Source organism: Pteropus alecto, unplaced genomic scaffold, assembly GCF_000325575.1.
Source record: "Pteropus alecto unplaced genomic scaffold, ASM32557v1 scaffold45, whole genome shotgun sequence".
Classification (NCBI taxonomy): domain Eukaryota; kingdom Metazoa; phylum Chordata; class Mammalia; order Chiroptera; family Pteropodidae; genus Pteropus; species Pteropus alecto.
Genome location: NW_006442491.1, coordinates 10,750,177 through 10,777,605, shown reverse-complemented (window position 1 = coordinate 10,777,605; position 27,429 = coordinate 10,750,177). Strand labels below are relative to the sequence as shown.

The 27,429-nt window shown below is 36.5% G+C and overlaps 1 protein-coding gene and 1 non-coding gene across 2 annotated transcripts in view; both read left to right on the top strand.

Annotated features, from left to right (window-relative positions):
* SLX4IP (SLX4 interacting protein) overlaps nt 1–27,429 on the top strand; it is a 171,646-nt gene that overhangs the window by 127,773 nt on the left and 16,444 nt on the right. The window contains exons 5-6 of the mRNA XM_015597034.2: nt 20,232–20,309; nt 23,024–23,112. Coding sequence (XP_015452520.1) covers nt 20,232–20,309; nt 23,024–23,112 — 167 coding nt within the window. The remainder of the gene's footprint in view (nt 1–20,231; nt 20,310–23,023; nt 23,113–27,429) is intronic.
* On the top strand, nt 24,429–24,547 carry LOC112471170. The gene has a single exon (XR_003043222.1). It is a non-coding gene; the product is annotated as a 5S ribosomal RNA (ribosomal RNA).

Genomic DNA, 27,429 nt, shown 5'->3' with positions numbered 1-27,429 from the left:
GAAATACCAAAACAGAAATTATTCCCTTGGGGGAAAAGAAATTCTCATTATTTACAGGAATGACTTATAAAGGTTTCTCTTAAATAGAAAACATTTTGAAACACTTAGCAAATCTTTCTTTATAAGATATATATGAAAATAAACAGCTTCTGGAGTTCCTTTCAAGGTAATGTGAACTTTTAGAAGACTGTAAGATTTTTGTGTTACGTAAGTTTATCCTCAGTTTAGTAAAACACTAAATTCTTAATAACAAAAGAGTACGGAGTTTATAAATAGTCCTCTTAAGAGAAGGCTTTTTCAGACTCTTTTTTCCCGTTTCTAGCTTATTAAATCTTTTTTCTTTAACTTTATAGAAAAGTAAAAATTAGGCTGAACTTTGGGGCGGGGCGTCTATAGTAGTGTATGGTATTCTAACGGGCTAAAAGACATCGATGAAACTTAATTAGGATAACTATAGAGTTAGGAGGCCTACTGTTGGGAAATTATAAAATTCACTCATCAAATGCTCATAGATTCATTTGCTGAATCTAGTAAAATGATGGGGAACATTGCTTCTGTGTAGCCTGTTAGAATTTACCAGCATGATCAACTGATCATGTATCCCATTTAAAAAGTCTCAACTATTTTCAGTTAGAGGAAGGCATCATTCTTCGCATTTGATTTAGGGTTTTAAGAATGAGGAATACTGACATTTCCCATCCATTTAGCTGAGGAACATTTCATCCTGTTCTTTTTTTAAGATAACAGCTTCATTGAGATATAGCTCACATACCATACAATTTACTCATTTAAAGTATACAATTCAGTGGTTTTTATATAGTAACAAAGTTGTGCAGTCATCAACAGAATTACTTTTAGAACATTTTCATCACCTTGTAAAGAAATCATCTACCCATTATCAGTTACTTCCCATTTTCCCCCAACACCCCAGCCCTAGACAACCCCACTGGTTTATGTTCTCTATCTATTTGCCTATTCTGGACATTTCATATAAATGGAATCATATAATATGTTCTTCGTAACTGGTTTATTTCACTTAGTATAATGTTTTCAAAGTTCATCCATGTCGTAGCATTTACCAGTAGTACTTCACTCCTTTTTATTGCCGAATAATATTCCATTGTACGAGTAAATCACATTTTGTTTGTTTATTCGTCAGTTGATGAACATTTAGGTTGTTTCCTCTATTTGACTATTATGACTAATGCTACTGTGGACATTCGTATAGGTTTTTGAGTGGGCGTATGTTTTCTTATCAGTGTATAACTAAGAATGGAATTTCTGTGTTGTCTTGGGCCTCTCTGTTTAACATATTGAGGAACTTCCAGACTGTTTTCCAAAGTGGCTGCCCTGTTTTATATTCCCACCAGAAGTGTATGATGGTTCCATTTTCTCCACATCCTTGCCAACACTTATTCTTTTCGGTCAGTTTGATTATAGCCATCCTAGTGGATGTAAAGTGGTGTCTCATTGTGGTTTTGATTTCCGTTTTCTTGATGGCTAATGATATTTACCATCTATACTTATTGGTCATTTGTTTATCTTCTTTGGAGAAATGACTTTTCAGATTTTTTGCCCGTATTTTTAATCGGATTGTCTTTTTAGTATTGAGTCATAGGAGTTCTTTACATATTTTAGATACAAGCTCCTTATCTAAAAATACATGATTCATAATTTTTTTTTCCTCTTCTATGGATTGTCTTTTCATTTTCGTAATGATATTCCTTGGAAAAACTGAAGTTTTTAATTTTGATGATGTCCATTTTATGTTTTTTTCTTGTTATTATGCTTTTGATGTCATATTTAAGAAACCGTTACCTAATCTGTGGCCACAAAGATTTACTCCTGTGTTTTTCTTTTTTTTTTGTAATTTTAGTTTTAGCTCTGACATTTAGATCGTTGATCCATTTTGAGTTAATTTTGTATATGATGTGAGGTAGGGGTCCAAATTTATTCTTTTGCATGTGATGATCCAGTTGTCCTAGTACTATTTGTTCAAAAGACTATTGTGTTCTCGTTTAGATTATCTTGGCGCTCTTGTAGTAAAATTGACAGTACATGTGAGGGTTTATTTCTTGACTTAAAATTCTATTTCTATGTGTCTGTCCTAAGGCTAGTACCACACTGTCCTGATTACTATAGCTTTATAGTAAATTTTAAATCATCTTTCCATTCTTGTAACAGAATTATTTTATTTTCTTTCCAGCGGGGTTAAAGCTGGCATTTTTACTAGCCTGGATCATGAGTCTGTTTTAAACTAGTCAGTGTAAACATCATTTTAAATTCTTCTAAATGCCTCATTTTTAGTGAAATGATTAAATATAACTGATTCTGCCAAAAGGTTTTTTCTAGAGTTCTAGATTAAATTAAATCCTTTCACAAATTTATCAACTCTATTTCATTTCAACCAAATCAGTGAAGAGAAAAGCAATCCTCATTATAGTCAAGGTCTTCATATTAATAGAAAAGCTACAATGAATTATCAGTATTTGCATGATATGACTGGGGACACTCCTGGGTCTCAATAACTCCTATTAAAATCTTTTACTTTAGGCTGTAAAGTTTATTACAGCTTAGAGTCCTTCGCTTATCCCTCCATCCTCATACTCTGTCTCTGTCCATCCTCCTCTGCATGCTGAAATATAAACGCCATCTACCCTACCAGGGTTCCCAGGAGCCCACAGGAGTTGTCTGCGGTTTACGCAGTCATGCCTGCAGTGCCTTCCCATCCTCTCTCCTCCTGGCAGAATCCTCCTAGTACTGCCAGACTCTCCTTGAATGTTTCCCTTCCTTGAAGATCTTCCTCCTCCCAATAGAGTTCGTTACTTTCCCTCGTTTAATTAGGCATGCCCTTTCTTGGCATCCATGGTACCAATGCATGCCTTCACTGTAGCACTTATTTTGTACCCTTCCCCCTTTAACTCCTCTGCCTCGCCCTCTGACCTCAGTTGGGTCTCTCAGGAGCAAAGTTGTTTTCTTGACACACCGGAGCTTCACCTAGTACTTGAATGTAGTAGGTACACAAGTAGCCTGAGTTGGATGACTCTAGTTAGTTGTATTATTACTATTAGAGAAATACCCGGCTTTGACATAATGAGAAGAAAAATGTAACCATTTCCTACTCACACCAGTCCCTGTAACTCCTGTACTGAGATCATTTTCAGGGTCAAAAAGAGTACAACCTTTACTTGATAGAATGCCTCACTTACATGGAAATACTTCAGTTTGCTGCCAACCTGATCCCGCCATAACAGCTCATCATCAGTGTGATATTTAATTTGTTATGTGACTAACATATAATTCCCAGACAAAGATGTGCAGCCCAAACTTGTTTAAGTGTTGGCCTTGCTGCCATTTCTAAGGAATCTTTTACTTTTTTACTGAGCCCAGAAAGGTTTTTTTGTAGAAAAGCTGTGTTTTGAAAAGAGCTGAGAAAAAGTGAGACTTGCTTTGATGCATGGGAAGGGGTTTGGATGATGAAAACCTGTAGAGTGAAGAGCATAGGTGCAGGTGGATAGGGAAAAGCAGGCCCATGCAGCATAAGCTTGAGTAAGGGCGAGACGTGGGGGCGGGGGGAGGACTAGAGATGTGGACCAGGCTGGTGTTGAGGAAAGCCTTAAGAAGAAGTGATATTTAGGCTCTTGTAGAAGCTCGGTGAGAGAGTTAGAGGGAGTGATCCGCCACTCAAGAAAGATGAAAACCAAAACGCAGTAAGCCGGCAAACAGCACAATGCCAGAGAAGAATGTGAGAGAGACAGAGAAGTGCTTGAAGGAAATGCACTGTGTTTATGCCCTTACTTGGGTGGGGATTGCTTTGAGACTCATAGCCTGCTCCAAGCATCCCTCACCTCCCCCTGGCATCTCTAGGACTCCCTTTTTGAGACCCCCAAAGCCCTGCAAAATGTCCAGTATTTTCAAATACCAATTGGAAAGGCCTCATATCATGTGGCCCTCCAGTAAAACCAAAGAAGAGAAAAAGTGGCTATGATGAGAAGAGGGAACTGTGACTGGAAACATCAGCTTTAGTCAAGTGACTGATAGATGTTTACATTTCGAAGGTGGTAATAGAACAGTGAAGAAAAGTGGTTCTGTGGGATGGATATCCAGAAAGCTGAGAGATTTGGGATAATGAAACAAGAGACACTTTTATGGAGCCTCAGGATGGTGAATTCTCAGCATTCAAGAAAAGAGAAAATGCACAAATCGAAGGAGAGGGGTTTTCAAGAAATGACAGAGCAATGTTTACTCCTGTGGGTGGTGGTGCAGGATACAGGCAGGGTCCAGCCTTAGTCCTCACCTGTGCACATCTGATCTGATGCTTGTCTGTCGGTCATTAGAGTATCAGCCCATTGGTTTCCTACTCTGTTTATCTCTGTTCCTGGTATTTCCTTGATATTTCCATTTCTTTTGAACTCAACTACATATTTAAACTTGTTTTTTCTTTTATCTGGATTCTTTGTTTTTAGCAGGAAGGTCTCCTTTATCTCAGTCTACCAGATTCCCCAGATTCAACTTTTAGAGATGTGTTCCTTTTACTGCAAGGCTGTATTTTTAAAGGGTGGTACACTTTTTACTCTATACTTGGCAGGTTGTTAATGTAGTTTGAGTCTACAAAGTGTATGTGTCTGTATTTATACCTATACCTATAATCAGTTATACTGTCAACTTGGCCATTTGTATTAATGAAACTCAAGGTGAAGTTACTGGTCTTATTATAAGTACAATTGTGTGCTTTCTTGAGGCTTAAGAAAGATGAAAACTTTATAGCCACCTGTTAGATCATTTTTGTTTAGGCTTACTTATTATCTACTTGGGAAAATTATTCTAAAGATTATGTTTATAATTCACTACATAGTAAAGAATATTTTTTGTATTCCTTATAAAGTGTCATTTTCAAAGTTAGCAAATTACCTAGAAAAGCAAGCTTTAATTATGATTTATGTTCTGAGACTTTACAAGAGGGATATTAACACATATTTAAAGGAAAAATAATTGCATCGTGTTTAAAGTTCTTGGATGTTTTCATCAAATGATGGTGTTTCTTTTTAAAAATTAAGCTTTCTTCAAAAGAATCTTCATTTTCATTTTTAAACTTATTAGCAATTTCAAGTACGTACAACAATAGAATCACATAACGAACCCCCATTTATCCAATATCCAATGTCACATTTTTAACATACAGCCAATGTTATTACATTTTATACCCCCACCTGCTTTTTCCTGCCCACCCTCCCCCATATTATTTTAAAGTGAATCCTGGACATCATATTATTTTACACGCAAATGATTAAATATATACAATTTTAAAAGATAAGGGTATTTTATAATGATCAAAGTGCCACTGGGGAAAAAATGTTTGATGTTATTAGATATATAGTATGTCTTCAGTTTTCTCTGAATATTTATTCAATTCTTTCATAGTTGGGTTATTCAAACCAGAGTCCAGACAAGGTTGCCTCATACATTTATTGCTTTTGGTTGGTTCTCTTTACCTTAGATGAATATCTCTATGAATCAATGGAAACACCCCTCCCACTTTTTTTCTTACTGTTTCCTGATTGAAGAAACTGGGTCAAGTGTCCTCTGGAATTTCCCACATTTTGGGTTTGGCTGGCTGCATCTGCACGGTGGTGGTAACATATTCTTCCAACCCCTGTATTTCCTGTAAACTGGTAGTTAGATCCACAGGCCTGATGAGGTCAGGTCCCTAGTTGTTTCTTGTGCAAGAATACTTTGTGGTAGATGGGGTGTATTTCCTGTTGCATCTCAATGGGCAGCACACGGTGTCTGGTTATATCTCTCTTAATTTCACGTTAACAGTGTATATATGATGAAAATATGTTCATTTGATATTTATCAGTAGATACTTATGTACGCAAAACAAAATGGAAAAGATCCCTTTACGTATCCTTTTAAACTTTGCCTCATTTAGGCAGTTAAGATAAGAATATCAAGGTACTCTGTGGAAATAATAAAACCTGAGTCACAGCACACATAGTTCCTTTATTAATCTCAGCCTATATGAGATCTGATTAGCATCTTAATTAAGGTCATAAGTCATTGCATACCTATTATTTTAATTTTTAAATAGCAAGAAAATGTACATTTTATGTGAACTTGAAGACTGTGCAAGATAAAACATAAAAAGTATGTGATTTTCTGTGAAAGGTAGATCAGCAGGCAGTTTAAAGAGAGAGAGAGAGAGAGAGAGAGAGAGAGAGAAGAAAACAAGGTGTAAGAGCTGTTCTTTGAAATCCTCCAGAGATGTGATAATAATTGAGCTAATATGCATCGGCTTCTCATAAATTGCCTTGGTAGTTTGAGCCTTGAGTGCCTTAGAAATTAGCTTCCCTCTGAAGCCTCTTCACTGTTGCTATAGTATTCCTGCTAAAGGCTTACTTGTTTGTGTTTAAGGAACTAGGATAATTTCTCTCTTATATTCACCTACAGACCTTGCATTTTGTCTTTATCTTCTGAGAACTCTGTAAAGTACCGCCATTACTCTAGCAAGGCTATTCCTACTAATTTCATTGTCATTTAACTGTAAATTAACAAAATGAGATTTAGAGCAGTGCCTTCCAAACCTGAACTATCAGAATCCCCAGAGCTCTTTAAAAAGAATGCAGTTCTTTGGTACCCACCCCAGATCTACATCAGATTTCTAGGTGATGGGGATACAGAAATCTGTAGTTATACCAGACCCCAGCCTTGGAGATTCTCATTCCCCAAGTAATCTAGATATGGGCAATGGATTGATGATTGGGACTTGGAAAGTCTCTAGACTAGGAGATGATTACTTGAACTTCATAGTGGTTTATTTGATAACTGGAAGAAACAGTAGTATTGATGATGAACTTTGGGAATATTTAATGTTTTCATCCATGACTTGAGTGAATGCATCAAAAATGGGAAAAAGACCTAATACCTTATAATTGGGATACAAATCTTAAATGACAGTGACAGTACTGAGAGGAATGTTTGTTATAACAAATGCTGAATAGAAAATATAGAATAGAAAATACTACGTATTCATTAAAAGAGAAAGTAGTGACTGGCATGTCATGAAAGACAGAGCCACTATAAGGTACTAAACACACCTGTAATGCTAGTGGGAAAGCTAGCACAAGACTGGGAAATGAAAACAGGAATGTGGCATGGGAGAAACATACGATGGTCTTCCTATAATAGTTTCCCTTAAGTTCCCATGCTATCTTTTGCTTCTCATCTTTTCAGAGTTCCTAGAACAGATGTTTTCCTTTTTGTGCCCTCTTTCTTATCCTTATTCATTCTTACCATAAAGCAACCTCAAAAATACTATCAACTACCTCCTAATCGTCAACTCTTAGTATTTTGTTATATCCCTGCATCTACTAATGCTCTCTGGCATTTGATCTTTAAACTCTCCTTTCCCTTGACTTCCAAGACTTCACTCATTTGGTTATCCCACCTCCTTTCTGACTACACTTATGGGCTCCTCTTTCTCCTCCGACTCTCGAGTGTTGATTCCGTCCTAGTCCTCTTCACTTCTCACTTGACATGCTGCATCATAGACCTTTTTGCTTTTGGCCAGAGTTGCATCAGTATATATTTCTAGGCTTCACTTCTCTTCTGAACTCCACACCTTATTTCTATTTGCTTCCCAGGCCTCTTCACCCAGGTATCTCATAGGTCCTTCCGTCTAAAGCTTGATTCATTACCAGTTTTCTCACCCTCTCTGTTTTTTAGTCATCAAAGCTAGAAAAACCATGATTGGAGTTCACCCTTTCTGCACATGTTGGTGGTTGACCGTCAAAGCTGTCTCTGATTCTATCTCTGAAGTGACTCTTGAATGTGTCCATTTTTCATTAGTCCTATGACTACCAGTGATCCTCACCTTCTCCCATTTGGCTTGCATTTGCTTCTACCATTTTCAGCCACTCTGTGCCATTATGGAAATGCAGGCCCATGTGTTGCATATTCTGATTTTTCAAAAGAAGCTAAAATTTCATATTTTCATGTAAACTTCCCCAGTCCTTAAGATGTTTGTAACTATGGTAATTTAGAAAAATTTACACCACCATCTGTAACTTTGTAGACCACAGGTTTATAGTCTTTGATTTAATCATAAGATAAAAGTATTACAAGAAAATAATAACGTAAGTGATTTTTTTTCTGCTGTGGAGAAAGCCTTTATATCAGAACATCAAAACAAAACATGCATTTGACTAAATAAAAGTGGAAAATACTTTGGCAAAACAAAAAAATACTATAAACAAAGTTATAAAATGTAAATGATAAGATAGGAAGAAAATTGTTTCAGATAAAAGGTTAATGCATTTATTATAAAATCATGCTTATAAAATGGTAGGACAAAAACTAAAAAAGCTCTGCACCCTAATAGAAATGAACAAATAAATGTAGAAATACAGATAAATTATAAACATCTGAAATAAAATTTGTCCTTACTTGCAATTAAAAAAAAAATGGAAATAAAATAGCAAGGAGTTATGACTGTTAACCTATAACCAATGTCAGTGAATATGGGGAAGTAGACATGACATTATATATTGTTGGTACGAATGTGAATTAAGGATTTTTTTTTTAATGGGGTGTGGCAATAGTGTACTAGTCAGGATTTCATCAGGATCCTGGCAAATTAGGACAGAAGAGAACAGACAGCATAAGAAAACTCAAAGTTTCAGGAGAACAGTGAAAAAGGCATTGGAGGCAGGAATCAAAATGAAGAAGACTGACAACTTTCAAAAATTGGTGAAGGATATATTCTCTGGTTTAAGAAAGCCCAACAAGATCCCAGCAGGACACGTTTTTTTTTTTAAAGATCCTAAACACATTGTAGTAAACTCTAAAACACCAAAGACTTAAAGGAGCTCTTAGAAGCAGCCAGTAGAAAAAAAAAATCAACTAACAGCTAAAATGGAAGCCAAAAACATTGGAATGATTTCTTCAAAGTGCTGGAGAAAAATAATTGTCAGTCTAGAATTCCGTATTCTGTGAAATTATTTTTCAAGATTGAAAGTGAAATAAAGGCATTTTTAGACTAGAGAACTGAGAGAGTTTGATACTCACAAAACTTCATTAAAAGACTTCCAAAGGATGTCCTCCAGGGAGCAAGACGTGTCCCCAGGAAAGGGGTCTGAGAGACAGGCAGTTGTGAACAAAGAGCCTGATAACCATGTGGGTCAGCTAAACAACAAAAGTGAATGATTTGTAGGATTTATAAAAATCAAGGTAAAACTAAAATCCTGGAAAGCATCGGCAGATCTATAGTGGTTGCAGGGCCATGTACTACTGGAGTTGAAGCATACTTAGGTCTTGACTTTTTTTGGAGGGGGGTAAATATCTAGAATAACTTTAGACTTGTCAAGTTAAATATGCATGTTAAAAATTAGAGTGTAAGCACTGCAAGAACAGAAAGAGATGATATAATTTCAAAGTGAAAGAGGGAGAATAGAATGAAAGAAAGAAAAACAAATCAACTCAAAAGAAATAAAAAAGCTTTTAAAAAGAAAACAGAAAAGTGAAATAAAATAAATACTAAATAGCAACCCAAATTTATCGATAATCACAGTCAAATACTATAAGACTAGATTGTTAAAAATTTTTTTATGTGCTATTTAAAAGAGTTGTTCCTAAAACCTAAGACCTTAGAAAGGTCAAAAGTAAAAGGAAGGAAAAAGGTATGCCAAAAATACACTACTGAAAAGCAAGCTGGAGCAGGTATATTAGTATCAAATCAAACACCTTTAAGGCAAAGAACATTACTAAAGACCACTTAATATTGATTAAAGGTTCAATTCATTGAATATGTAATAATTCTAAAACTATACACATAGTATAGTTTCTGAGAATATCATGCAAAATGGACAGAAGTACGGAAAAATTGATAAATTTACCATCATAAAGGGAGATAGCCCACCATTCTCATTGATTAATTGGTCAAGCAGATAAAAAGGATAGAGATTTGGTCAAAATAACAAGCTTGAACCAGTAGACATATTTTGAATACTGAACTCAGCCAGAGAATGCCCATTTTTATCAAACATACAGAGAACATTTTTGAAACTAGACCACAAAAAATTTCAAAGAATATGATCATACAGACAGATCACTTTCTCTGACCACAATAAAATTAACTTAGAAATTAATAACAAAGAGGTACTTTTGGAAATTAAAAAGCGCATTTGTATGTAATATATGAGTCAAAAGAAAATCTTAATTGAAATCAGAAAATATTTAAAATCGAATGATAATTACAAGACTAATTTCCTGAACTTGTAGGATATACCTACATGGGGTAATGTGTGACCTTATAAAGCTTATATTAGAAAAGAAGAAAATGAATGAGTTAAATAAAGATATAGCTTAAGAACAAATGAATAAACTCCAGGAAAATAGAGGAGAGAAATAAAAGAATTAAAGAAATTAATTATACAGAAAGTATATAACAGAAAGGATTTTTTAAGTAGCCAAAATTTAGTTTTTTGAAATGAAGTTTTAAGAAAAAAGTAATCAAGATGGGGGGTGAGGTGAAGAGAATTATGAAAAATAGAAATACTAATAATGAAAACATGTAATTGTCAGTGGAAATTAAAAGACTAATAAAAAACTACTTAGAACAACTTTATGCTAACGAATTTGAAAACTTAGGTGAAAAGGAAAAATTCATAGATAAATATAAACAGCAAAATTAAGTTAAGAATAAATAGAAAACCCAAATAGACCCTGTTAAAGAATTTGTACCACTACTCAAGAAAGTACCAGGTGAATTCCCCCAAAATTTAAGAACTAGATAATTCTAGTTTTATATACTTAAATAAGAGTTAACACTTCCAACTTATTTTATGAGGTGAGTATAACTTGACTAAAATGAGATAAGGACAATAAAAGAGGAAAATTACAAGTTAATCTCACTCAAACATAAAAGTAAAAATCCTAAACTAAATATTAGCAAACCAAACTCGGCAATGTAGAAAAAGAATCATGACATCATGCAAAGCTGGTTCAGCATTAGAAAGCTTTTAGTAGTATCTCCAACATTAATAAATTAAAGGAGAACAATGCATTTAATAATTTCACTAGATGCAAATAAAGCAGCCACCATTCATGATTAAAAAATTTCTTAGAAAATTAGGGTCGTGTCTACAAAAACCTACAGTAAATATTGTTCTAAATGGTGAAACATAAAAGTGTTCCTTTTATGATCGAGAGCACCGAAAAGATGTTTACTACAATATTCAACACTTATGGGAGATTCCAGCCCAAACAGTGAGAGAGGGGGAAAAAATACAGCTGAAAAAAATTGGAAATGAAGAGAAGTGTCATTTTGGGGGCAAATGATTATATATGTAGAAAAGTTTAAAGGAAGTATAAAGGCTAATTATTAGAATTAATAAGAAGATTTAATAACTTTTTTTCAACTGCAGGTCAACATATAGAAGTCATTGCAAAAGCAGCCAGTTGGAAAATGTAATTTTTAGGAGCTAATATGTACAATGGCAAAAATGAAAACTAGAATTACCTCATAATAAACTTAATAAAGTATGCAAGAACTTTATGTAGAAAATTTGAACTTTTTTGAAAGACATTTAAAAAGTTGTTAAAAATAGGAGATCCATGTTAAATGCCTAGGAAGTCTCATTTTTATAAAGATGTTGGATTTCTCCAAATTGATCTGTAGATTCAGTGTCTTTCTAATCAGACTCTCAACAGGGTTTGTTCATGCAACTTGACAAGCTAATACTAAAAGTGATGTAAAAGCATAAGGGCCTAAGAATAATTCCAGGTACTCCTGATGAAGACAAGAAACAGTGCTGGGGATCAGGAGAGGAATTCACACTATTCGATATTAAGATTTATTATCAATAAAGCTCAGGAAATCAACCCAGTGTTTAATGACTGAATAAGTCAATGGGATAAAATAACTCAGGGAGGCCTATATGTGACAGAGCTGACATTACAGATTAGTGGGGTCCTTTGAGTGAATTTTCAATTGGTTATTTATTTGGGAAAGAATAAAGTGGGTCCTAACTGATGCTATACACAAAGTCAATGCCCATAATATTGAGGATTTTTTTAAATTAAGTTTATAAAGCAGCATTTATGTACTCTATTTTTAGAAAAAGAAATAATAATATATGTGTAATTATATGTCATTAAAAAGACCTGAAGGATATCAAAAAGTCAAGGTGACAAAGTTACTGTCTCTAGGTGATGAGATTGTTGATGATTTAACTTTCTTTTTATATCTTTTTGTTTTTGTCTAATATTTTTATATACATTGAGCATTGCATATATTACTTTTAATTAAGAAAAATTTTTTTCACTTTGAATTTCTTTCCTTAACTATTCTTGTTTATTTGTTCTTATAGATTAATTTTAGAATTATTTTTGGAAATTTCCAAACTGCTTCCTCCCCTCCCAAAAAACATTTTCATGTGATTTTGATTGGAATTGTCTGGCACATAATAAGCACTCAGTACATGTTTGTTAAATAAATAAATATGGGAACAATTCACATCTTTATAACAGTTTGCCCTTCTAACCAAGAACATGGTATGTTACTAAACCTTTTTAAGTCCTATTTTTATTAATATGTTTCGTGATTTTTAAAAATATATATATAAATCTCACACATTGATATGATTTTTTTCTAAAATAGTATAATCTTTCCATTCCCCCTGCATTAAGTCAAACCCTTAACTGTATATCTTTAATGTCAAGTCTTAGAAGTATCAGAAAGATGATTTCAGTATAGATAAACATGTCCTGTGTAGTGAAGTTAAGGACCTGGGCTTAAATGACCAGATTGAAACTGACTACCTATCTTCAAGTATTTGGTAGTAGCCAGTGTTCCTTTAGCTCTTCCTAAGACAGAATACAAGAAAATGAACTTCAACTAAAGTGTGAGGAATTTAGATTACAGGTTGCAAACTGGCAGTGAGAAGCTGAAAGGTCCCTCAGAAATATTTTATTTGGACTGCATGGCATATTTTTAAAATTTGAATATATTGCTAATTTAAAATTTGGAAGATTTCACATAAAAATCTAGATGTCTTAACTTTTCTGGAAAGACCTAAAATCTGGTACCCTATGCCCTGGTTTTCAGTGGCAGCTGATAGCTGGAGTTCAGTAGCCACCATGCCCTTTAAACTCAGGTGTGCGCTTTCTCCAGTTTTCCACAGTCAGGAACCAGCCCTTTCCTGTTTCCTGTCTTGCCACTTAAGCATTATGTTTGCATCCTTAATTCAGATGGTAAAGGAAAAACTGAGTTGCACATGGGTAGATATGGCATCTTCTTATTTGGCATTTCAGTATTGTTTTAAAAATATGATTTAAATAAATATGGCTCCGGCTCACCAGTGGGAAGTGAACCAGATGATTTCTCAAAGATCTTTCTTGTCCTCTGATTCAACGATCCTGTTAGAATAGTCCAGTGGTTCGTGAACACTTTTTCATCATACATGGTTGGAGAATCTCAGAGTTGGCATGAATGCCCCTCCCCCACCCAGCACCCCCCACTTCCCCCGCCCTTGCCCTGCAAGATAGGGAGGCCATGGGAGATTTGCTTCATCTGGCATTCCTTGTCTTAGGAACAGGAAGTTTGAAAGCTGTTGCGGAGGGATCTGCTTAAACAGCTAGCAGTTCAAAAAAAAAAAACCCAGCTACCTCATCTAGAAGATGTATTAAAAATCTGTTTCTTTTATGCATAGTTATTTAAAGGTGAGTAAAGGGTTTCGTAGAGACTTTTTTATAAGTACACAGTATTATATCATTCCTATCATTATGCATGGTCTGGCAGAGTTATGATTATGGGAACCATTGTTTTGAATATTATTTCATCTGTGCTTGCCTATGATCTAAACATGGCTTTCATATTTAATGTTAAGGGCATATTTTTACAAACAAAAAAAATGGGAAAACAATATGGGAAAGAAATCTGAAGTGGCAATTTCTGAATTTGTTTTATTCTGATTTTTGTCTTCCCTGAGAAGCTTTCTTATTCTGTGTTAACAATCTGATGGATCCTATAGATAATAAAATTAATATCATATGTGGCTAATGGTCAAATTACCTACAAAGTCATTTAGGAGACAGGTATTTTTTTTTATGGAATGAGCGAACAAACAAAATTGAAACAGACTTATAGATACGGACAACATTTTCATGGTTGCCAGTTGGGAAAGGGGTTGGGAGTATGGGTAAATGCGGGAAGTGATTAAGAGGTACAAATCGGCAGTTACAAAATAGTCATAAGGATGTAAAGTATAGCATAGGGAGTATAGTCAATAATATTATAATAACTATGTATGATGTCAGATAGGTACTAGATTTATTGGAGTAATTACTTCGTAAGTTATACAAATGTCTAATCACTATGTTGTACACCCGAAACTATTATAATATGGTATGTCAACTGTAATTGAAAAATAAAAAATTATTTTTTAAAAATATGTTTTCTTCTAAGTAAATTTGGCCTCAAGTTATTATTTTGTTTACAGTTTTATTTTGTTTTGTTTTGTTTTTATCATGGAACTAACCAGTTTGCCCCATTTGTTTTGGCATCAAATAGACATAGCTTTATTGTGACTCAGAGTCCAGTACTGTCCTTATTTAAGGACATGAAATGGTATCTCAAGGGAACCTTTTTGGAGTCTCTGAATGTTTTCAGTAATAAGTGAAATTTTTGCCCAGGACCAAATATTCCACTTAGCCACCCAAATTGTTTCCCAGTTGTGGTCTTAGACTGGGATCCTGTGTGTGTATTCTTAAACTTATGACAGGACTCTTGTTTTTTGGTTCCCACAGAACAACCCTCTTCTCCAATGCCACCCAACACCAGCAATGGGGAAGGTCACACTTAGGCCTATAATGTGTCAAAGGACCCCATCAAGGCTTTTCCAAAAGCCCTGTCTCACGCTTAGTCTCTGTTTATGTTCTAAGCGATGGACTCGAACTTGTCATTTCTTTACCCTTGACCTCCTGAGAAGGACAGGTACAACTTTCCAAATGGGTGCTTTCTAAAAGTAATGGCTTATAACTTTGTTTTTCTGGAACAAAATACCTTTAAAACACACGTATTATCCATCTTTTAAATACTTTACATGTTCCCGGTCTAGTGTAGCATACAAGACACTGTCAGTATTCAGTAGATGTCAGCCCCTTCCGTCCTACCCTTTTGTTGACTCTCACCCAAGTCTTCAGGTGGAGAATGAGAACTGACTCATGACCTCAGACTGGAAACAGCTACAAGTCTGAACTAGCACGCAGTACGGCGCTGCTTCTAGGTCAGCACATAGTCATCTGATTGTCACCAGGTACCCTTTCTTAAAACAAGTATGAGACCCCTATCAACCTGCATAGGTTAGCTTACCTTTGCTAAAGATTTTAGCATCTGTAAATTTAAGATTTGATTTCTTTGAAATTATATTTAGATCTAAATCTTGAAGTCATTTGGTTCCAGACTTTGAATTGTAATTATAGCTTCAGTTTGAACCTACAGGGGGAAGCAGCAGTTAAAGAAGTCATCAAAATTAATAAATGGCTGGCATTCGAAAAGAGGATGTGGGTTAAAAATTTGTATTTAGGCAATTGAGATTTAGAACATGTATATTCAAATCCCAAAGGGGGGTCAGTTATCAAGAAAACCAGCCTGATCTCTTGAAAAGTCAGAGTTATTTAAAAAGAAAGAGGTAGGGGATTATTTTACATTACAGGAGGTGTAAGAGATATAACCACATGCATTGCAGGATCTTGGTTCAGTCTTAGTTCAGTAGGGAAATCAGCAATATACATTTTGGAGACAGTAAGAAATTTGAATATGCACTAGTTATTTGAACAATAATGTCATGCTCAGTTGTGATCATAGTATTTTGGTGATGTAGGAGAATATCCTTATTAGGGGGAATCTGTGCTTTCATATTTAAGAGTAAAGTATCATGATGTCCAATTTTCTTGAAATAGTTTATCAAATAGGTATATGAAATATGACAAAATATTAACCATTATTATGCTTACATGGTGGGTTTTGGAGTTATTCATGGCACTATTTTTCTACTTTTCTGGATGTTTTAAATTTTTCATGATAGTGAATGGTGATACTAATGAAGAAGTCATCTCAGGGTGAGAAGTACTGTAGGACATAGCAGGTCTTCCTGAGCCTGCCTTGTGTTTTGGGAGAAGGCTTTGCTGGAGGAGAACCCTGCGGTGGTGGGTGGAGTCCACTGGGAAGTGGTGCTTACGCCAGGACATCCGGATGGCTCAGCAGGCCACTGGGAGGCATTTTCCCAGGCTCCCCAAGAATGCCCTCATAATAGCCATGGTAGAGAGCTTTCCACTGTGGTGCACCATACCACACAGACTCCCCTTGGTAGTCTTGGGGAAGCTCAAGTCACCTTGGCAAACAAATGAAGCTGAATAGTTTTATAGTAAAATCTTCTGCATATTGGATATTTTGCTTTCACTGTCTTGGGACTGTGAAGTAAAACAACCCAAGTAAATGACCACTCCCTTAAAAAGTATTACTCATTGGAGTATGGTATGACTTAAAACTAATCTACTGCCTTGCTAAGCCAGGATGGAATTTGTTCAGCTCATTTGATTTTTTTTTGCTGTTGTTGTTTTTCCCTCTCTATTCATGAAGTCTCTGAGTTTCTAATAAAGCCATTTTGGAGCAGTTTATTTTATACAGGATATGAAATAAAATAGTGACAGAACTCTGGTTTGTCCTTATAACATGAACCGCCCTGTTTTTCTCTCATAAATATTACTCAGAGAAATATTATTGGAGGTTAATGTTCTTTGGTGAACAATCAAGTGAGCCAGAAGAAAGTTAACGTGGTAACAGGTCATCATTTTGGGCTTTATTGTGTGTTGGGAGGTTGTCTGTAGAACGGTAGAGAGAAGCAGCTCTTTACAAGTTACAGAATGCAGAAGGCATAGAGCCTGTAGACTTTTGGAGCTGCTTTGAGGCCATGGAAGAAGATGGACTCTTGCTAGTAATGGATATCTCATGACATCAGCAATGCAAAAATATAAATTATTTCTAGAAATACACATACCCGAAGATTCCTGGTGGAAAAATGCTTCTACTACAAAGCTGTCCTCTCCCTAACTCCAGTCTCTTCCTGTGTCTAGACAGTCTTTTCAGATTTAGGACCACAATAACTAGCAAGAAAACAGAAATCACAAGTACTTAAATGTGATTTACAAGTGCCTTGAAATCTCCCAATACCACTGTCAACTAGTTTTTAAATGAGAAGGTTATCATCACTTTATGATTTCTATTCTGTTTCCCAGCCCCCAACCACCACCAGCCCCCTACTCTCCTACTGACTTAGATCAGTGCATTTAGAACACCAGTGTAGGAAGCTGGGATCTGATTCCCCTAGAAGGGAAAGCAAAGGGCCTCCTGAATTCTTTGCCAAGTTGCTATTTAGAGAATAGTGGTAGCTTTAGAGAATAGTGGTGCTTTGCTTTAGCCCTGGATAAGTACAAAATCTCAGTGACCTGCTGAACCCTGTGAATTTGCTTTCATTAAAGAGCAAAGCTAAGAATGTAGTCTTTATCACTGCCTATTATCTATGGATAAGTGAAATATATCTCACTAAGCATTTCAGTTCAGTATATTTCATCACCAGTGATTTTTCTTTGTTTTTATATCAAAATTAGTTTGCCATAAGAACTAACACAAGTACCTTTTGTGTTTAATCTCTCTTTAAGTTTCTCTTTAAACAAATTTTCTATGGCCAGTGGAATTTGGACTAAGCAGGTGCAAATCTTTTTTTATATGTTAAACTTGCCATTTCTCTTGTAGGTGCCACCAGGCAGGGTTTTCCATTGAAACCATAACAAGACACGAGTTTAGTAATGATTCCCTTTAACATAATCCCATGCTGGGGGTGGAGAGTACAGGGAAAAAGATTTTAATAAACTCAGTTCTCCTAGTCATTCCAGTAATAAATTACCTAGTTAGAATTTGCCTTATACCGCTTTATTTTTCTGTAGGAGAAGGTGTCATATTGAGTCTTTATTGTTTAGCTGACCAAGTAGGATTTAGTTATCATTCGAGTGGTATCTCCAGATACCAGGCTTCCTGAACTCAGAGCTGTAGCTTTCACAGTCAACTTTAGATTTAGCACCTTCCTAATAACAATATTTATTGCTGGAGATTTTGTACAGGGAAAATATTTTTGAAATTTTGAATGTGTCATATGAATCTTAATCAACGAGAACTGTAAGTGTTAAGTACGTTCTTCCAGCAGAGGCAGAATGACGTAGATATTGCATTTTTTTGTTGTTGTTCAGTCCTTTGGAAGACTCACATTATAGATCATTATTTTGAAAATTGCTTTAAAAATTTTCTATGTGTGTTTGTGAAGCCCAAATTATTAAGGACCCCTCGCTTAAAGTCCCCCTCCCCCCAGCAGTAGGACAAATAAACAGATGTGGAAGACACTTCCACTCTCTCAGTGACCTAAGGAATGAAATATTTGTTTAAAAGCACTCAGAATAATGCCAACATTGTGCATATTTTGACATGTTAAGCAGAAGAAAGCCACATGACCAAAATGCAATCTGTTTCAAGTGTGCTAGGAAAAAATTCATCTCAGTAAATCTGGAGATTATCATATCATAGATGTCAGTGTTATTTTGCAATCTCTGTGACTAAAGCAATTGTGCTGTCAGAGCCATAGTTTGTGTAGACAGAACATCAAGTCTGTGGTCACTGATGTTCTGTATCTTGTGACAGGAGTGTCAGAAGGATACTGAACGTGAAAGTGGAAACTTCTTTGTGTTCTTTATATATGAGTTATTTCAGGACAATCATAGTCATGAACTTTGGAGTCTGATGGTCTTGAAGACCCCCTCTCGCAACTCTTGGCCCCTCCAATTTCATGGATAAAATACTCTCTCTAAGGGTGTTTTAGAATTTGGGGACCCTCACCCCTCTTTGGCTGGCCTTTCATTTCTGGTTCTTCTACCAAGTGTTTGACTGTGTTAACAGGATCATTTTTACTTAATCTTTCAGGAAAGTCATCAACAAAGTAGTTTATACCTGGAGTGGGGCTGAAAGGGAAGGAAGGAGGGAGGGTGAAGGAAGGAAGTAACTATGTTGGTACTTTCTGTGAGTCACCTGAAATTCTCTTGCCCCCTGTAAGATGAATGGTAATGTCTCCATTTTCATAGATAAAATCTACTCCTTGGAACCAGTCTTCCTTAACATTATGTTTGTGAGATGTATTTCTGATAATGCCTGTAGTTGTAGCTCATTAATTTTTAGGGGTAGTTTAGTATTTCACTGTGTAACTATATCTCGCCCTCTTTTTTAATAAAAAAAAAATTCTGTTGATGGATATTTACACGGATCTCAGATTGGGACTATTAGGAAAAGCATTATTACGAATACTGTATATCCATGCTTAAGTTCTGCTTTAGATATTCAAGCAGCTTTTGAAAGTGGCTATACCAATTTGCGTTTCTGCCAGCAGGGTAAGAGAATTCCAATTTGCCCACATTCTTGCTAACAGTTGGTACTCTTGGTCTTTTTATTTAGGCCACTCTGGCCAGATGCAACATCCATGAGGGGTCAAAGAATTGGAGAATCTCCTCCCTTCCTTCTGCCCTTCTTCCTTCCCTGCCTCCTGCCCTCCCTTTCTCTCTCTTTTTTTCTCTTCCTCCCTTCCTCCAACCAACTCTCTCTCGCTCTCTCTCCCTCCTTTCCTCCCTTCTTCCTTCCTTCCTTCCTTGGCTCATGTCATTCCTTTTCATCTTATTCTATGTAATAGCTTTATTGTACTTGAGTTAAATAACTTATGTACAGGCAAAATACACACATCTTCAGGTAGGTATTAAACAATTCTTTTCGTGAGCTCCTAAGCAATGCCTATCAGAAGGTGGCCAAGGTCTGTGTACCAGCTCAACCTGTATTAATGATCCCACGTGAAGGGTTTGGTTTTCAAGCCTCTTTGTTGGACCTCCTTATTTAGTCCATTTTACAGATGAAGTGACGGAGTCACTTCAGAAACTAGAGACCATCCCAGGTGCTATGGCCAGGCCTCCTGGAAGAGCCAAGATTGTAATATTCACCCCTTCCTCTCAAGCGAGGCCCTCTTTTACTGTTTTATTTGCGAGGTAATTATTGAATGCCTACTGGATGGCAGGCCCTGACTAGGCTCATAGGATTCACTGGCAAATAAGCTTGTAACCTAATGATGTCTTCTTTTACTTTATAGGTTATGGCTTTCAAATCACAGCCTATTTCCTCAAGAGAGGGATTCGCCTTCGCTGCTTTGGGGGCTCACACAGTCCTGGTAAGAAACTGGTTTCTTGGGTTGTGAGGCATTTTGCACAATTAGCTTGCCTTGGAGAGGGATGAGAATAAAGGAATGAAGATTGCTACCTGCTTCATTGCCTTCATGAGATTGAAGTACTAAGTGAGAGTATTTCTGAACATTTGTGATTTTTTTTTAAATGTTCAGTTTCTTGCCTACCTGAGAACAGTGAGCTGGGTCAGACTATGCCGTACTTTCTTGCTGTATTGCAGCAATTTCATTGAACTTCCAGAGTGACTCGACAGACAGTTAAAAGTTAAACTATGAATCACTTCATCATTGTGCACACGGAGGCCCTGGGAAACGGAGCAAGTGTGTGCACGAGAAAATGCTTTCCCAGCCCATAGCCGTCAGAGCCCTTCTTAGGTGTGTGATGAGGCCAGCTTCCCCTCTCATTTCCCCAGGTCAAGATGTCCACTGAGGAAATGATGTCAAACACGTCCAGCCAACAACAATAAAGTCAGATGCTCATGATCGTTCTCCAAGTTGATCTGAGCGTTGGAAAGAAAATGTAGCTCAACTTTCTTGGATGATTTTAGTATATAAGTTATGAAACAGGGACTTTAAAAATTAACTGTATGGAGGTTTGCTCTTAGAATCTTCACAATTATCTGCACTTTCTTAACTTTAAGTGTCACTTGAATATATTACTCTTTTAATGAGGGCTTTCCACTTTATTCAAATCTTAGCAAAATAAGTCAGTTAGCGTTATATCTGTTAAAATGCAGCCTAGCTACCCTTTGTGGTAGGGATTTTAGGTTGTTGCCTAAACCTTTACATTATTTAAATATTAAAATTATACAAATCTCAATTATGATCTAAGCAAAGTAAAGGGGTACAGAAGTTGATTTCTGTTTCTACAATACAGTGTTCAGAATCTGCCATTCTAGCATTCTTATTTTTCAGAGGAAGAAATGGAAGAACAAAACAGAGGGATTATTTGATAGACTGGATTAACTCTGAGTTCTAGTTCTGATCCACTAATAATTGATAGAACTGATAATTTTGAATTTTAATTCTAATCTACCAACAAGTTGTTTTTCAATGTGATATTTTTTTGGGTGGGAAAGATGGCAAATAAGGAATTCTGTGACTCATTTCTCCTTCCATAAAGTGGGAAAAAGACTACTTACCACTTGTTTCAATAAGATTTTTAAAAAATTAATGAATAATTATTAACTGCTTTGATAATTTTGGTTTTCTGGCTTTTCAAAGTCTACTCATGGTCACCTGGCCAGATGCAACATCCATGAGGGGTCAAAGTTTAAACACACCCAAGCTCCCTCAAGTAGGGGTTTCTACATGAGGAAGATTTGCAGAGGTAAGACCAGAATGATAGGTTAGGTCCAAGTCATGGAGGGCTTTGAATATTTGTGTAGTATGTGGTGGGCACTGAGGAGCCATGATAGGATTTTGAGCATGGTAAGCAGAGCTGTTTAGAACTGTTAACCTGTTTGCACTTAGTAGAATAAATTGGAATAGGCAAGAGTTACCACCAAGGAGACGGCAGTGGTCCAGGTGAAAGGTAAGGAGAGAGCTCTTACTGGAACATCAACACATTATGCCTTTGGTATAATTTAACCTAGTCAGTGTTATAAGGTGTTAACTGTGTTTGCACTGTGTTCTGAGTGTATCAGATTGCGAAATGCTACTGCCTCAGTCAGTGCCCTCGTGTCATTCCTTGTTGGAAATTTGCGATATGTGTAATTATGTGATTCGTAGTATCTGTCTTTTAAAAAATGGTCACATCTAAGAAGGAAGTTTTCTTTTAGAAAAATGGCTTTATTTCTGTTATAAATATGATACTTGTGTTTTATAAAAATATTCAAGCAATACAACCAAGTGTAGAGAAGGGAGAAGACTCTCGTCACCTACCTAGAAAATACACTGTCAGCATGAGCTAAACATCACTCCACAGATAAGGTGGGTGGATGGATGGATGGACAAACAATCAGATGGGAGAAGTAGAGATACAGATGGTATTTATCATGTTGTTTTCCTTTCTTCGAAAGTTAAGAGGTTCAGGTCTGTGATTCATTCAGCCTTCCCCACCCTAAAGTCAGTGGTTTTGCTTTAAGAAGTTGTAATAGATTACTGTGACTGTGGTGTAGTTATATCTTCTTTACTATTGCATATTTAATCACTTCCTTAATAATTTGCATTGGTTCCTAATTAATGAAACTTCTGTTTCATAGCTTGATTCAGATTGAGAGTTCGCCTTCCATTTCACGGGACCTCTCTAAGACCAGTTGACCAAGGATATGATAGGCAAACTAATAAGAACATTGACAAGTCACATTTTGAGATTTTATCTAATATTATTCTTCTTCCTGTGTAAGTCTGTACATTCATTAGAAAATGTTAATCCTGTTTCCCAAATGTGAGTTCTGAACAGAAAACAGCAAACCGACACAGAGGGAGTGCTGCAAAGGCCCTGCCTAGGGGTTTCATGTGATATAATGATCCAGGGGCTCAGGTGGACCAATTTGCAGCCTTCTCAGCTCTCCCTAGAGCTTTGTGCTTGCCCCACCCTATTGATGGCAAACACTGCAAGGAGCAAAGGGGAGGGGAGAGGAGACATCTGTCTCATACATTCATGCTTATTGATGTAACTTAAAAATCTGGGACCAAGCCTTTCTGTGTTCTTTGGTTTTCGATGCTTTCAGTGACTTGATTTTCTTCATTTTGTACAGAACTCCGTGTATTCCCTGACAGATTTGTGGTCTGTGTAAGTCAGCTCGTATTCAATCATGATCTTTTGGCAAAGAAGAATGAAGAATTGGTATGTATGAAAAAAATCTATAAACAAATCTGCTTAAATATTGAGTTATTGTAAAAAATAGAAAAAAAAAATTTTCTGTTGTCATTTAGCTGTTGAGCACTTAATATATGTCTTAAGGAACCAAGAGTGTCCTACCTATTTTGATAATATTGATCAAGTGATGTAGAGTTTTTTTTAAGACCCCTCGAAAATTTAGTTTGATCAGCAGTATCTTTTCCATATCAATTTTAAATGAGAAAGCAACATTTTACAAAAACTGCGATGACGCTTATGATAGTATTTAAATGAAATAAAGTGAAGTCTTTAAATGAAAAGAAGCAAAATCCACATATTTCCACTGGATGCTTTCATTGGGGTCAGTGGCTTTTGAATTTTATTCCATGGTGAATCACTGACATTTTCATGAGAACCAGTACTTTTCCCTAGCGTGTTATTTCTTAGCTGATAGGGTTCATTTTCTTTGTCTCTTTTCTCATGCTAAGTCTTAAGCTCCATCAGGTCCTATTTCTGTTTCATTGGAGTTCTCTATTCAGATAGATACAGAAAACTCGCTCCTAATGTTGCAACTTGCAGCTTTTTCTTTAAACTTTTCATGTACTGGAGAGGGTCTCCCTGAAAGTGAGTGTGTGATCTTGCTGCAGTCACAGTCCCATCTATCTGATCTTACCTCTGTACAAACTTTTTTCATATTTTTGGTCATATGACAAAACTTTAACAAAGGGGCAGGGGGGAATCTAGCAGACATTAAACCTGGACATGAAATATGACATGATTATGCTTCTAAAATAACTTACAGGAATATTAGATTACCCCTTATGTTTATTTTTTAATCCATTTGAAATTTGGCCACATGGTGTAAAACCAGCTTCTTATCTCATCTTAAATAAATACATAGGGAGAGTGTTTTGGAGGTAATAAGGGTGAATGGAGACCCAGAAAAAGTAAAGAGCTAAGAATTCACGTTTAAATCTAGGTGCCTAAGCCCATCAGAAAAGCCAGTGTGACTCTTCCTTCTTTGTCTATCAATAATTCAGTATACACATTAAATTCAATAAATTAAGCATATTTGGTGAAAAGCTTTAAAAGTTTATTCTTTGAACTATTTCTAGGATATTGAGTTATATTAGCAAATTAATAAATACTAAACTAGTAATGCTGTTGGCAAACAGCCATAGTATAAAACAAATATAACATAACATAATATAATATAATATAACATAACGTAACGTAACATAACATAACATAACATAATATACTAGCTTAACCGATTCTCAGAGCAATAAAGAAATTGATCTGTAGTTTTAAGAAAACAACTGGTCTACGGCCATGCTACCTTGAACAAGCCTGATCCCGTCTGATCTCGGAAGCTAAGCAGGGTCGGGCCTGGTTAGTACTTGGATGGGAGACCACCTAGGAAGACCAGGTGCTGTAGGCATAAAAAATTAAAAAATAAGGGATTGTAAGCTGACAAAGTCCTTGCAATCTGTGAGGTCAACCAAGGGTTGCCTTGCCTAAAAAAAAAAGAAAACAACTGTACTAGAAAGTGTTATTGTTTTCATATGGACTACAGAAGAAATTCAATCGTGTATGATATGTACTGTTAATACTTAATATCTGTCACATGCAAGGAAAACGGCTACCAAAGTAACACCCTTGAATGCATCTGTATCTTTCCACGATGCCAGATTTATCGGGTGGAACCTCAGATAAACTAATCAGGTGCCCATGCAGGTTAACGCATAACATACAGAGAAGGGAAATACAGACTCTTATGCTACAGAGCGAAGGGTTGAAAGTCCTTAGCATCTCCAAAGCGAGCTGTGTTGACTGGCAGGTTGGTTTCACATCAGTCCCAAGCCAGCAGCTATGATGAGCAGAAGGTCAGAGTCTTCAGTTCTCAACATACCTGTCCATGATGCTCTTGGGTCAGGCTTGAGCATCATCTGTGTGAGATGTTCAACTTATATGGTCCCTGCAAGATGGGATCCTTATGCTGCACTTGAGGCTTATCAACAACACTCATGTCTGACGTTTCTGTGATTTTGGGTATTCTAGTCACATCCTTAGGGCGTCTCTATGATGTGCCAGTTGACATCACTTTCATGGCTTCCATGGAATCTATTTCATAAAGTCCAAAAAGTCCTCATGCCTTTATGCTCGATACAATATCTTAACTTATTAAGGGTGAATTAGCACATCTCAATACTAATGAAATATTATCCTCCTTAGGGACACTGGCATTTATACAGATGTAAGTTTTCTATAGCTGCTGTCATATAAATCCTGTAATCTGAAGGACTTCCTAAATGTTAAGAATTTTCATTCTGGAAAGTTGACTAGTCTGAACCTTTTACATGAGGCAGTTCAGTTTTCTTATCTCCAAAATGTTCTGATATCCAGTGATAATACTATCAGAGTTAGCCAAGTTAGCTTATAAGAAAAATGCCATTTACATCATGAGGATTTTTCACTGTCTTAGTGATTATCTTCAGATGTGGTCAGTCTCTGTCTCTTCAGCTTCCCCTTTTCCCACCTCTGACCATCTATCTCTTCACATGTACACTTTCCCAGCCACATGCACACAAGAGTCAACTAAAGCCTGATGCCACTAAACGTCTCCATCCCTGGGCACAGGCCGTGTGCTCCCCTTCTGCTTGGCCAGTTCACCTGTGCACCTCCCCTCCTCACTGGCCTTCAGTCTATCACTTCCTCAAGCTTGTTGTCCTTAGAAATAATAAAATATCCAAGTCTAGCAAAGGGCCTTCTCTCCCACAAATGGCCCATCAATCCAACAGCAAAGCAGTCAGTTCTAACACCACAATTGTCTTGGAGCTTTATCCTCATTGATATTTGACCCCTGCAAAGCCCTCCTGTCTTAGCTATTTATGGATCAATAAGCAACCCTTCCCTCCCAGAATTACCTTCTACCCCAGAGAAGGCATTCTTACTCCATTATATACTTTAATTGCCCAAAGCCATGATGGCCGGCTCTCATGTGAGTATTCCTTAAGTTTCTTATTCCTTAGAGCTTCGAATTCTTTTATCGATTTACATTGATGTTTGCCAAAGGGCAGGATCCATCTCATTTTCTCTTGGTAGTTATTCTCCAGGACCATCTGAATGGATAAGGGGAATTGGCTTCCTGAATAGCAGTATTGGAGATACTTATTTGGCAATAACCAAGTTATTTTCCTATAACTGTTTTCTTAACTCTCTTCTTAGCCACCAAAGTGACAAAGGAGTGATCCAGTACCTGAGCAACAGCCTGGGCATGTTACTTGTGCTGTAACCTTGAGTAGCAAATTCCTTTTTCTTCATCTTTTTTTGGGAGGGATCCTCGGTGTCTAAATGACAATTGGTCAGGAAATCGAGGAGTGCCTATTCAGAACTGCTCTGCCAGGAGATTCTTTCAGCCTGTACACAAGGAAGCCAGCTGCACTTAGCTCTCCAGTTTTTAAAGAGGTGGCTGCACAAAAGGACCGCTGTTCCAGATTGAGCAGTACAAAGGGAGTAACCCCCCCCCGGGGCGGGGGTAGTGGGGATTAGCGTGAGCACACGCATGCCACTCCCTGACCCCCACCTGGGAGATCTGTCACCCTGCCATCCACTGAGGGGCATTGGTGCAGAGAGGCACTCCATGTTGCAATAGCTCTGCACCGAATGCCCATGTGCCAGGGATGTGGGAATTTGTGATGTGTACTTTGGGAAGAAAGGGCATTATTATGAGATGAGTCATTGTATTTTTCTTACTATAGTTTCTCATAAGAAATCTAGAAGCCCTTGTAGCCTCAGTTTTTTGACCTATTGCTAGATATGGAGCCACGGAGTCATTTTGAGAGTTTTTACCTTTAGCTTTTTTAATTTCTTTTTTTCCCCATAGAAATATAAAGAACATAAAATAATTTCTATTATTAAACTCAGCTATACTTCATTCCGATAATATTCTCTTTCATACTTGATTCCAATACTATTCTCTTTCATATTTACAAACCCAAATCCCTGTGTAGAAACTGTGAAGCCCAGGAGGCTTTGGAAAATTCAAATTTTTAAATTATTTTTATTTCTTTGTTAAAGTAAATAATAATAATTAAAGAAATAACTTTATTGTGTAAATAACTACAGAACTCTTTATGTATCTAGGGCATTTTAGGGTCAGCATAAAGCTACTGTCTCATAGAGAATTGCTTACAGCCACTTTGTCCAATCTCCGAACACGCTTACCCTCACTGTCACCTTTTAGCATAATTTGTTGAGTGCTGGCTCTGTGCCAGGAGCCCTGGTAGGCACTGAGGAAACTAAGAAAAATAAGATAGTGCT